We start from the raw sequence: 12,053 nt of genomic DNA, 5'->3' as shown, positions 1-12,053 counted from the left end.
ATTAAAAAAAAAAAATTAACCTAGTATGGTGTGTGAGAATTAGAACGTAAACTAGGAACCTGAAGATTCTCAATTAGCTGATAGCTTTTGTATTTATGCTTATGGTATAAAAAGCAATGGTGGCCTGTGCAATCATAGAAACTGTGACATTGCAAATAATTTATGGCTCTTAGAAAATTCTACTTTTAAGTCTATTTTAATTTTAATTTCTAATTTTGGGGAGCAGTGGCATTGTATCTTGCTTTGAGTGCAGCTTTAACAAGTTAGGTCTTAGAACTCACACCCACACATCAAAGAAGCAAACACTAACCCCTCTGGTATTCAGCTGCTAACTGCGACTTAGCACTGGGCCAAAGCAAAATATGGGGACAGCCTCCCTCTGCTAGCATCAAGGATACCAGTCTGTTGAAGGAGGGAGGCCCAAATATGCATTGACTTCAAGTATTACTCTATTTTTGTAGTATACATTTATTTCTTTACTTTTTCCCCTCATTTGATGTTACTGATTAAGCTTTTCTTTCTTTCTTTCTTTTTCTTTCTTTCTTTCTTTCTTTCTTTTTCTTTTAATGTACTTTTCTTTTACTATGGAATGAGATGATATTTTTGGAAGAAAACATAGTAGTCACATAACAATAATATCTCTGAAAGGGCTCATGGTCCTCATTTGATGGTGAATGACCAAGGCCAGCAGGAGAAATGATCTTCAGCTCAAATTCTGACGGTATCCCCCAGTGACCCATGCCAGTACTAATCACCCGAACTACAGAGAATTTTTCTTGACCACCTTCTTTCTGTGTTGAGGGATAGAACCTTCTTTAACATATTTTCTTTCTTGGACCTGATGTCTATACTTTTAATCTTTTTTCGTGCCCGTTACTCATTGGTTTCTCCACATTTCTTTTCACAATATGATGACAACATATTCAAATAATAATCTTACAAATTCAGGCTGTCATAGATGGATAACTTCACAGTCTGTGCAGTCAGTGTTGTTTGTAGCATATCCTGACACCATGTTGAAGGTTTATGATATTAAAAGATCTGATTTCATAAGATAAAAACTTAGTTCTTGTATCTTCGGCGTATATTTATTTTCAAGTAAGCAAATAAGGTAACCTTTATTTTTGAGAGAAAACAGAAAGAGAAGCAATAAAGTGTTTCTTGCTAAATTTTTTAAAAGGTTTATTGTGACAAATGAAACCACAGCAGGGAGAGGAAATACCAATAACTCTAAACGAAATGATTTAGATTGTAAGTTTGAGTTTCACTCACTGGGAATCCTGCACTTGTTAGATTCCACCTTCACAAGTGGTGGGAAAAGGGCCAGAGGAGTGATAGATGCATTATAGGTTTGTAGAGGCAGAGGGTTTTTTCCCTCCAGATTTACAGAAAATATAAGAAACACTAATTCTGGAGTTTTTCTTTATTGGGTTACTGTAATTATTGATTAATATAATTAAATAGTAATTCTACATTATACGTTAAGATTGAACAATAAAAGACATTCTTAAACAAAAGTGTTAAATTATGTTAGGACTTGTTATTAAGGTAAGATCAGAAAGATTCTTTCTTTTAGATGTTTAGCAGGAGTTGAGAGAAATTTCTTTGGGGTACAGATTGAATTTGGGCATTGCCAGAGGTCGAGAGGTGATCCAGACGACCTTTCAGCGCCCTACTCCTCATGACCACCTTGTTATCACAAGTGGCATCTGAGGAATTTGGGGAGTGGGGTTTCCGGAGAAAGCATATCTTCATGTAAACCATACCCTTTTCTACTCTCTATATTCCCTTGAGGTTTCAGTGCCAATACAAAGAAATAATACTCTCACACTAAGCTCTTTTAAAGCACATAGATTAGATTAATGCTAACTTTTGACCCATTTGAGTAAGATTTTCACTGGAGTTCAGACTAAGCTACATAGTAAAATGATTGTTGTCAGGATAACTTAATTCACACACAGAGTTTTCATAGGAAAAGGACGTCCATTTTTCTTCTTGTTGCCAATTCAAAGAGCTGAAGTTAAGAGTTTTGTTTTTTGTTTTTTTTTTTGTTTGTTTTGTTTTTTTTTTTTGCGGTATGCGGGCCTCTCACTGTTGTGGCCTCTCCCGTTGCGGAGCACAGGCTCCGGACGCACAGGCTCAGCGGCCATGGCTCACGGGCTTAGTTGCTCCGCGGCATGTGGGATCTTCCCGGACCAGGGCACGAACCCGTGTCCCCTGCATCGGCAGGCGGATTCTCAACCACTGCGCCACCAGGGAAGCCCTGAAGTTAAGAGTTTTTGTTTTGTAGTTAAGAAAGGAGGTATCAAAATACTTTGATACTCAAAAACAGTAGTGAAAAACTTGTCTGTTAAAATGACTAGTGCAAGTGAATCTTTAAAGAATCTTCAGTCATAGTAAATTACCTTTTGGTTCTCATTATCTATTATTTTCTTTCTAAATTTCCTTATAATTATTTTGTGACCTGCCCACCCTTGGATTTTCTCTTTCTTAGTAAAATGGCAAAGCTGGAGGAACTTGAAGAAATTGACATCAGTGGGAATAAACTGAAAGCCGTCCCGACAACCATCATGAATTGCAGGCGCATGCACACGGCGATTGCTCACTCCAACTGCATCGACGTCTTTCCTGAAGTTATGCAGCTCCCAGAGATCAAGGTACGTGGGTCGAGTCCATAAACTCCAAGCTTCAGGTCCACAAAGAGACTTGTTTTCTCTAAGTCATCAGTTCAGGATGTTCGCACCCTTGTTGATTTCCTCAGAATGAAGCCTTCTCTGTTGTCCTTGCTCCATCCTTCCTCCCCACTGGGCCACACCTCTGAGTCGGCAGAGGGAAAAAAAAAAAACCAAAAAAACAGTGATCAAAAAACACTGGACTGGGAGTGGGGAAAATCGTATTCTGGGCTCTGTCCCTAACTAGCCGCATAGCCACCTAACTCTTTCCCATCTGTCTAACAATACTTGTCCTGCTTCTTTCCAGTGTGGTTATGAGACTCAGAGACTGAATCAGGTTTGATAGCAGTTTGAAATAGTTAACAGTACCTCTGCACACCCCTCCCTCCAACTCCCCTAATTAAACAGCGTCTACCCCCCAGCACCCAATTAGTAATTATTCCCTATGTAGATGTAGTCTCATTACTGTTACCATTACCAAACATTCACTTCAATGTAATGAAACCTGACAGAACAGATAGTATTCCCATTTGGTAGGTGAGGAAACTGAGGTGCTGAAAAGAAAGTGGTTTCTATAAACTGAAGACAGCAGATTGGTGACGGAGACATTCTGCAGTTCCCGGCTCCTGACTAAGGGCAGTCTCATCGGATGAAACCAGTTCACTAGAATGAAAACCATCTAACAACTTTTTATCCTTTTTTTTAAATTCTTTTTTATTTTTTATTTTTGGAGCAAAGAGTAAGAAGTTCTTTCATTTTGCATTTTAGCATTTCTGATTATTAGTTTTGTGCTTAATAAAAAATAATTCTGGTTATAGACTAGGAGCATATTCTAATCTCCTAAAGAGGAACAAAAGTCATCCTTTTTTTTTTCTTTTTTTTGCGGTACGCGGGCCTCTCACTGTTGTGGCCTCTCCCGTTGCGGAGCACAGGCTCCGGACGCGCGGGCTCAGCGGCCACGGCTCACGGGCCCAGCCGCTCCGCGGCACGTGGGATCCTCCCGGACCGGGGCACGAACCCGCGTCCCCTGCATCGGCAGGCGGGCTCTCGACCACTGCGCCACCAGGGAAGCCCCAAGTCATCCTATTTGAAGACACTTTGAGTAGCGTGAATAATTTTTCACCACAGGAGTTTTTGTACATTTACATGGTTGAGGTGTGTACAAGCCATTTGATAAGTGTGTGCATGTGTGTGTGTGCTGAAGCCATGAAATATTTTACTGTGAGCGCACTGTCACCTCATACATGACCGTGGCATTTTAGAACACTTACTGTTAACTAGCAGAAATATTTTATTTTTACTTTATATACCTTTTACAGTAGGTAAGAGGTGGGGCTCTGAAGGAAGACAGATCTAGAGGTGGATCCCAACCTAAAGCTGCTTAATTGCTCCATTTCCTCATATGTAAAATGAGGGAAAGAACAGTGCTTCCTTTACAGTATTGCCGTGAGGATGAAATGAAACGATACATGTAAAGCATCTGAAATAGAAGTAGCACCTAGTAAGAACTCTGTAAATGTTAACTATAATTAGTTACAAGGCCTCGATAGGGTTCAACTCTGATGTTGATTGTATGGAGCAGCTGTTTTGGCTGATGATCAACAAAATCCAGGAAATCTGTCACTGAAGCAAATGCTTCTTTGCTTCCATCCCAGGAACAATGTCGACAGCTAAGCTTTCCAGGGGCTGCTCCACTGCCTATTACTCGATGGGGGTTGTGGTGTCTGTCACGGGGCCTCATTAAACAGGTCTCTGTGCACCAAGGTCTCGAGATTAACCTCCTGTTTGCCGGTCTTACTTTCTGCACCTGTCTTTTAATGTTATATAACTCTTAATTGTAGATTCTTTTATTTTTTTTAAGTATCTGGTTTAAAATACAGATATAGATAGATGTTTAAACTTTTCAAGTTTTGACTAAATTTTGCAAAATATGAATGTTGCTCTATGAAAGCAAATCTTCTCCTAGACCCTTGCTTGGATTCCTGGATTCTAAAATTGGTGCCCTCGTGTTTCCACTTAATTCCTTCCCCTGTACCCTGCTTTACAGCTCCTTTTAAAATTTTACTTTTGGTATTACTTTTTCTTTTTTTTTTTTTTTTTTTACAGTTTTTCTTATTTTGTTCTTTGATTTTTAACCGCAGATATTGTATCTTAGCATTTTCCTTATGTTAAAAATGTCCAGTGTTTCTGACCCAGCTCTTCCATTACCAAGAGATATTTTGTTGCTGGGGTTTTATTTGGGGGGGCGGGCGGTGAGCAGTATGAAGTCTCCTTTATGTACAAAGTACAAACTTTGCAGCCCTGGACAGACAGTGTTATTGAAAAAGTAGTAGTTATATTGTTTGAGAACTCTTAACTGATATTTTAGTGTTATTTCATATGAGAATATTTTAAGTTGCTATATAAGTATTTATGCAGATTTAAACCATCCAAGGGACTTCCCTGGCGGTCCAGTGGTTGAGACTTCGTGCTTGCAATGCAGGGGGCGTGGGTTTGATCCCTGGTTGGGGAACTAAGATTCCACATGCCGTGCAGTGTGGCCAAAAATAAACCATCCAAAAGAAAATTCCTGGTAAAAATATTTGCTGTAAACAGATGATAAAATACCTATGAGAGTCTTCACTGCAAACTGAGCCCTAAAGCGTGTTTCTAATGGAAAAGAAATCATTTTTTTCCTAAGTTGAAATCTCCAGCCGCTATTAAAATATTATCATTGAGTTAATAATCCTAGATTGTATTCTTATTGCTTCTTGAAAATAAAGTACAATCATTGTAAGGTATTTCATTAAAGGTATGAAGATCATTGCAATTATAAACATTAACAGATAATTTAAAGAGGGTTAAGATCCTGGTATGTTTAGCTAGTTCTCTGTGAGCAGTCTCATCTTTTAAGACATTAAAGAAAAGTGCTTGTTCACGGCTTTGTTACCAAAGCTTTAAAACCAATTATCATTTAAAGGGTAAACAAGTTTTCTTACTAAAATATATATGCTAAAATGTAGTTTTTTATTTTACTTTATTTATTTGCTTTTAAATGTAGTTTTTTAAACTTGTAAAATCAGGCCATTATTCCTGTACCCCTAAAACAGAGACTATATGCATCCCCTATTCTTGGATAAAATTTAGGTCTGGCCTTTTCTCATTTTGGTGCATTTGGTGAGATCTGTTATAGTGATCATCAGACATCAAATTTTGTACTTGGGCAGGAAGGTCATATAAATTCATAGGAAAAATATATTTTTTAGAGTTTTTCGATGAGCTCAAGTAGACCCAAAGTCATAGTAGTTTTGTTCCTTAGTATTGATATTATTGTCCTCACCTTTGTTTAGCACTTTCAAATTAGTCTTCCAAACCCCACCACCAGTCCTGTGTTCCTGGAGCAGGTCATGTTCTGTTCTGATTCTAAAATAGACAGACCTCCCTCTGGATATGGATCAGCTCTCAATCAGCTAGAGAGGATAACTTAATCCTAGAGTCACCACATAAGCCACACTTAGCTTGGCTGGTCCCAGGCCGAGGTCCTCACGTAGGCTGCTAGAACTGATGAACCTGAAAAGCAGAGGTGGCTGCAGGTGTGGCACTTGGTTTCTCTTCCTCAGGGGCCCTTCACCAAACCACATCACAGTCTCGTTGATCATGTAGGGGTTTTGCAACAACACCAAAGCTCTTAGTTGAGTTACTTCCAATTAGGGACATAGTCCTACCTTTTTTGAAGTGTGGTTTAAGCAGATGAAAGAAATGTGTGACACATACAGTGAATGAAATTTGAAATTTAAACACCATATATCAGCAACTTTTGTCAAATTTTCCATTTCCCTGTGGTGTCCTGATTCTGATTACTGGGTGAACAGCATCTTTTAAAATGTTTCAAATTCTCTTCAGAAGGTTATTTTCATGTTTGTGCTATGCAGTAATAAACCACTTGGATAAGTTGAGTGACTTCATCTTTAGGACTGTTATTTCACTTCATGGAGTATGAAGTATTTTTAATATGCCACACTCTTGAGAACAATGGCTACAGGAAGTTGAATTTCCCTTGGAATCAAGCCATGTTGTTGTTTCTAAAATGAGATGAGAGCGAGAGAACCAGCTCAGTCATAGAACACAAAGAACATGGGGAAACAGCTAGGTCAGAATGGATGAAAGAAAAGGCATTAATTCTTTGGAAAGTAGGATAATGGAAATAAAGACAGATCAGGGACCAGTTAGATGTCAGTTTGGTAGAGCGGTTGACCTACTAGACTTAAAAGGTCATCTAGGAACTGCAGTATCCAAAAACCAGGAAGCAGGAGCAATTGTCATTATGATCCTGGAGTCTGGGTAATGGTTATTTAGGAATTCTTCTAACATTTGGGGAATCTGGCATCCATTCCTGTTTGGGACAAGAACTAAGGAGAAAGGAATGAAGCAGGATCTACCAGGACATGGCCATTTAAGCCACTTTTCTCCCTGCCTCACTAGCAACTCACCAGCAGGAAGCTAGGACTGCATAGTCCCTGTCTTTCAATGTTGGGATAATTTATTAACTCAGACTAATTAGTTTGTTTTTTTAACTCTAGTTTTAAAAATTATTTCAGCAGCCCTTTTAAATACAAAGCCATGCCGTTTACAATGAAATACTGCATGCATCTTATGAAGTGGGTTATGTGTACATACAGATAAACAACTGGTCCTCTGTGAGCTCATGCATATTTAAAGTATCCCTTTAGAGATGCTCCTGGAGAAAGGAGCACTTGTGACTGTGAGTCCTCAGAGAAGTTGACTGTGAAGTGGTCACTATCCTGCTCTTCAAAGTCTTCTACTGGTAAGGAAAAAGAGAAGTGAGCTCATATGCCCCCAAATCTGGAATACAGCCTGGAATCATCTATAAATTTATTTGAAGTCTCCTTTTTGATCTAAAATTACATGCTAATTTTGTGTTCTACTGTTTACCATTTCTTTTAGTTTTAATGTAAAAGTAAAGGCTCTTCCTCTCCATAGTCTTTGAGTAACACTGAAGCCCCCCCCCACCCCCGAAGCATGGACCAGGCGTCCTGTATCTTTGTGATCTACCACTGAGTTTCCCCAAGGGTACACATAGCCAATTTTATGAGGTAATGATGTAAAGGAATTGCGTAGTTTATATAGGATGCATTTTCTTAAAGTCAGATTTTATAAATAATTTATTTTGGTGTTTAAGGAGATTTGCTGTTTGGAGGAATGGAATGCTATTTGATGGATCGAGGATTTTTTTAAAACAAAGTTTTACCCTGATTGTCATTTTTGTCAAGTAGTTGCCGATAAGGTTTCCTAAATCTAAAATCCAGTTGAGAAGAATCACAGATACTGTATATAAATTTAAAAGGAAGAGTCTGTACAAATTAAAGTTCTTCTTCTGCAACTTCCTAAAAGGTGGGGAGGTTTAAATACATTCCTGAATAATTATAGACAAATACACTTACATAGAAAAATGGAACTTCAACCTTGGCTTTAGGGTCTGTGTTTAAAGTAAAAGGTTCAGGCTGGCTCTCTTAGTTAATAGGTTTACTTAGATGTGTGAACATCCTACAGTGATGATGACTTAGCCTTTTGCAACATCAAGAATATGTAGTAGTTTAAGTGTTAAAAGAGAATTTGACTTAAAGTTATATAATGAGAAATACTACACATGTGTGTACATGTATTTTGCTCTAAAGCTAAAATGTTCGGGTTCCTATAGAACTCTGAGAGAGGGAGGTGGTATAGACGACTTCAGCGTGAGACACAATCTGTAGCTCCCCGTTCGGCCCCTACCTGCCTCTCCAGCCTCATCTTCTGCTCTCAGGCCCGACCGTCTCCAACCACTCTTTTGCTCCGTGTCCTGGTAAACCATGCATCACTCTGTCTCCTGCCTGGTGCACGTGCTGTCAGCGCTTGCTAGATGCCCTCCTGTTCCCATCTGCCTCTTTATCTTTAATTTTGATTCTTCACAAAAATCCCCTCCTGGAGAGCCCTCTCTGTGGTCTCAGTAGCTGCCCATTCACTGTCACAGCCACGCACACTCGTACACATCGTTGATCATAGCAGCTGGAGGTAGGTAGTGGTGTTTATTTTCCCCTTCAGCCTGGGAGTTCCTCGGGGTGGGGACTGTGTCTGCCATCTCTCTCGAGCTCCCTGATTTCTGGCTTATTGTCTGCCATTTAGTAGATGCTAAATAAATGTTATTTTGATTGAATACTTGGATGTATTTGCTTCTTTTGACTTCAAAATGGAAATTAGTGAACCTGTTCGGAGGCGGAACATGTTATACATCAGCGGCTTTCACCTTGTGAGGACTAGGGAGTGCAGAAGGTGAGTGGGAGCCCTGCCATTTGGAGCTGTCAGAGCTGTTGAGCAGCACGGCTGAGCCGCGTGGGGGCCTAGCTGTGGTCTGAAGAAGGAAGAAGCAAGGGGGTTGCAGAACCTCAGAGCTCACGAGTTCTGTTAAGTTGCTGATTCGGGGCAGCCAGGCAATTATTTGGCAGATAATGAATAAAACACGGCTGTGAAAATTGATATGCTTATTTCTTTAGTAATGTTTTGTGAGGAATCATCATAATTAACATATTACAACTTTTGTGATCATTACACTTGAACTATACATCACACTGTATTCCCTTTAAGATACACTGATTATTTTCCTATACTCATATCTAATTGTATTAGCAGTCATTTCCTCTAAATCATGAGTTCCTCCTCAACTATGCGTTATCTTACTTTTTCTGAGGGTTGGATAATTCTGTTTTTGAGTATTCTTACCAGAGTTTTGTATTACAGCAGAGTGATTTTTGTTAGCTATGTCCTAGAGGGCCTGAAAGAAGGGATGATAACGTTTTAGATTCAACATTCTATTTAACAATGTATTTCCAAGAAAATTTTAGTGCGTTAAATATAAATACATACATTAAACAACATAGGATATGTGGGTACTATTTTTTTTTCTCAGGTCTCACTTCCAAATTTTCTATTTTCTTAGTGGTCGCCGTTACAATTATTCAGTCAACAAGTGTTTGTTGAGGACTATTAAAAGAATAGGAAATAGTACTTGTAAGTAAAGCACTCACTATCTGTGTTAACACCAGTAGATTGGCACCAAGTACCAGTGTCCTGTAATTTTTAGGAATAAACCTCCTTCAATGTGCAGAACTATATAAAGGTGTTTCTCTGCTTATCTGCCCTTAAAGAGTTTCCTTCTCACGCAGAAACAATAGCATTTAAAAACGTATCAGGGCTTACCTGGTGGCGCAGTGGTTGAGAGCCTACCTGCCGATGCAGGGGACACGGGTTCGTGCCCCGGTCCGGGAAGATCCCACATGCCGCGGAGCGGCTGGGCCCGTGAGCCATGGCCGCTGAGCCTACACGTCCGGAGCCTGTGCTCCGCAACGGGAGAGGCCACAGCAGTGAGAGGCCCATGTACTGCAAAAAAAAAAAAAAAAGTATCAATTGCTTTGCAGTGCTGCTTATTCTAGACTGAATTTAACCTAAACATGTGTATCTCAGTTCCCATCCTAAGAGATTTAATTACTGAAGAACCTTCTTATAAGATCCATTCATTTATTCATTCAACAAATAATTGTTTACCAAGTGCCAGGCAATCGATTGTTTATTTGTTCCTCCTTTCGGTGAAGGCGTCTATCAAGCTTCTATTCTTTGTAGTGCACTGCACTTCGGATATAGGAGGAGAAGAAGCAGTCCCTTCTCTCTAGGATCTCATGGTCTAGTGAAAGAAATAAATAAGCAGATACTTATAACAAGGGACATCTAATTGAAACAGGGGCTGTAGTGGAATCGAGTGACATTGTAGTGGCGTTGAGTCTTAAAAGAATAAGGCAGATTACCAGGTAGAAGGCAAGGATAGCTTGAAGAGTTCCATTCACAGAGAATAGCACGTGCAAAGGCACAGACAAATGAGAACATGACACGTGCAAGAGTTAACTTTGACGCAGCTGAATATAGAGTGTGAGGAAGCAGGTGGTGAAAGGTGGGGTGAAGGCCTTAGTTGACATGCTGAGGACTTTGGTGGCAGATTGAAGGGTAGTAGGGGGCGACAGAAAAACTGAAGCTGGAGTGTGATGTGATAGAACAAGCCACATCAGAGGATCACCCTGACAGCATTGTGGGGAGTGCATCAGAGGGAAGTGAGACCGAAAGCAAAGTTTGGACGCCATCGTAATCCTCCAGGGAAAACCTGATGTGGGTCAGGACAGGACTACGGGAACTGACCGCTGTGAATTAAAGACTCGGTGACGAAATGGGCCTGGGCTGGGCTAGTGCGTAAGCACCATCTCCTAAGATCTGCGTTACCATCACCAACGGTATCTTTACAAACAAATATACCCTATTGAACTCATTTTATAATTTGGTAATTTAAAGAATGAACAATTTTACGTCTACAGAACTGTGAAAGTTTAAATCTTTAGAGGTAACATTAAAAAACATTGCTCACCGATTTCAAAGTACTCAGTAGTGTTCTAAAATGTCTTTACTCTTTCCCCGTAGTGCATGCTCTGACCTCTGAATCCGTGTGTGTCAACCACTTAACGTTCTGTGTTTCCCACACCTGTCAGCCCTTAAGCTCATGTTTCATCACTGCCAGGAGATTGTATTGACACCATGTGTTGTTGTATCTGTACTGATGTATACTGACCATACTGCCAGAATAGCCCATTATGAACCAGTATTATCAAGGTGTCATTAAAGTCCAGTTGGCTATTCATGCAACCATTATTTATATTTGGAAAAACAAAAAAAGGAGATGACCATGTCCCTGTTATTAACATTTAGGTTAAGTGAATTCTTGTACTTCTGTTGAATGTATTAAGACTATAAAAGGTATTGGGAGTGAAGATACAGAATAAGTGAAATGTAATGAAATTGCACCTACATTTATGGGTTTTAAAAGGTTTTTATATTAATAATAAGGCTAAAAGAAACAAAAATAGAATTCAAACACTGGTTGTGTTCAGATGTTAAATTTAACGGTACGTTTTCTAATCTCCAACTTTTTATAATGTGGTTATAATGCTCTCATAATAAAAAAAATTTACAATATATCATTGCTACTGTTTCAGAGCAAGGGTATGAAACAATTTGTGTGGAAACATTGTATTGTTTGAATTCAACTGAGAATCTATTTCTCCAAAAATAGAGGTTTTCATTTTACCCAGTCTCTACCCCTCCCCAATCCATAATAGATTTAAGTTCTTTAAAAAATTTTCCAGATAAAGATGAACTTATCCACTTTTAAGACTGAAATTCTTGGATATAATTTGCCTTTCAGTCCACCTTAAGATTTTTAATATGCTCTTTAGGCATTTTAAAAATTATAATAAGGCAGCAGCTCAAACGCCAGATAACTGAATGCTTTCTCCCCATTGTGCCAAA

At 39.2% G+C, this 12,053-nt stretch overlaps 1 protein-coding gene across 1 annotated transcript in view; it reads left to right on the top strand.

Annotated features, from left to right (window-relative positions):
• PHLPP1 (PH domain and leucine rich repeat protein phosphatase 1) overlaps positions 1-12,053 on the top strand; it is a 214,018-nt gene that overhangs the window by 181,369 nt on the left and 20,596 nt on the right. Inside the window, exon 12 of the mRNA XM_059041405.2 lies at positions 2,495-2,657. Within this exon, the coding sequence (XP_058897388.1) occupies positions 2,495-2,657 (163 nt within the window). The remainder of the gene's footprint in view (positions 1-2,494; positions 2,658-12,053) is intronic.

This window comes from Kogia breviceps, chromosome 15 (genome assembly GCF_026419965.1).
Source record: "Kogia breviceps isolate mKogBre1 chromosome 15, mKogBre1 haplotype 1, whole genome shotgun sequence".
In the NCBI taxonomy this organism is placed as follows: Eukaryota; Metazoa; Chordata; class Mammalia; order Artiodactyla; family Physeteridae; genus Kogia; species Kogia breviceps.
Note: the sequence above shows the minus strand (reverse complement) of the source record. Positions and strands in the feature narration are given on the sequence as shown.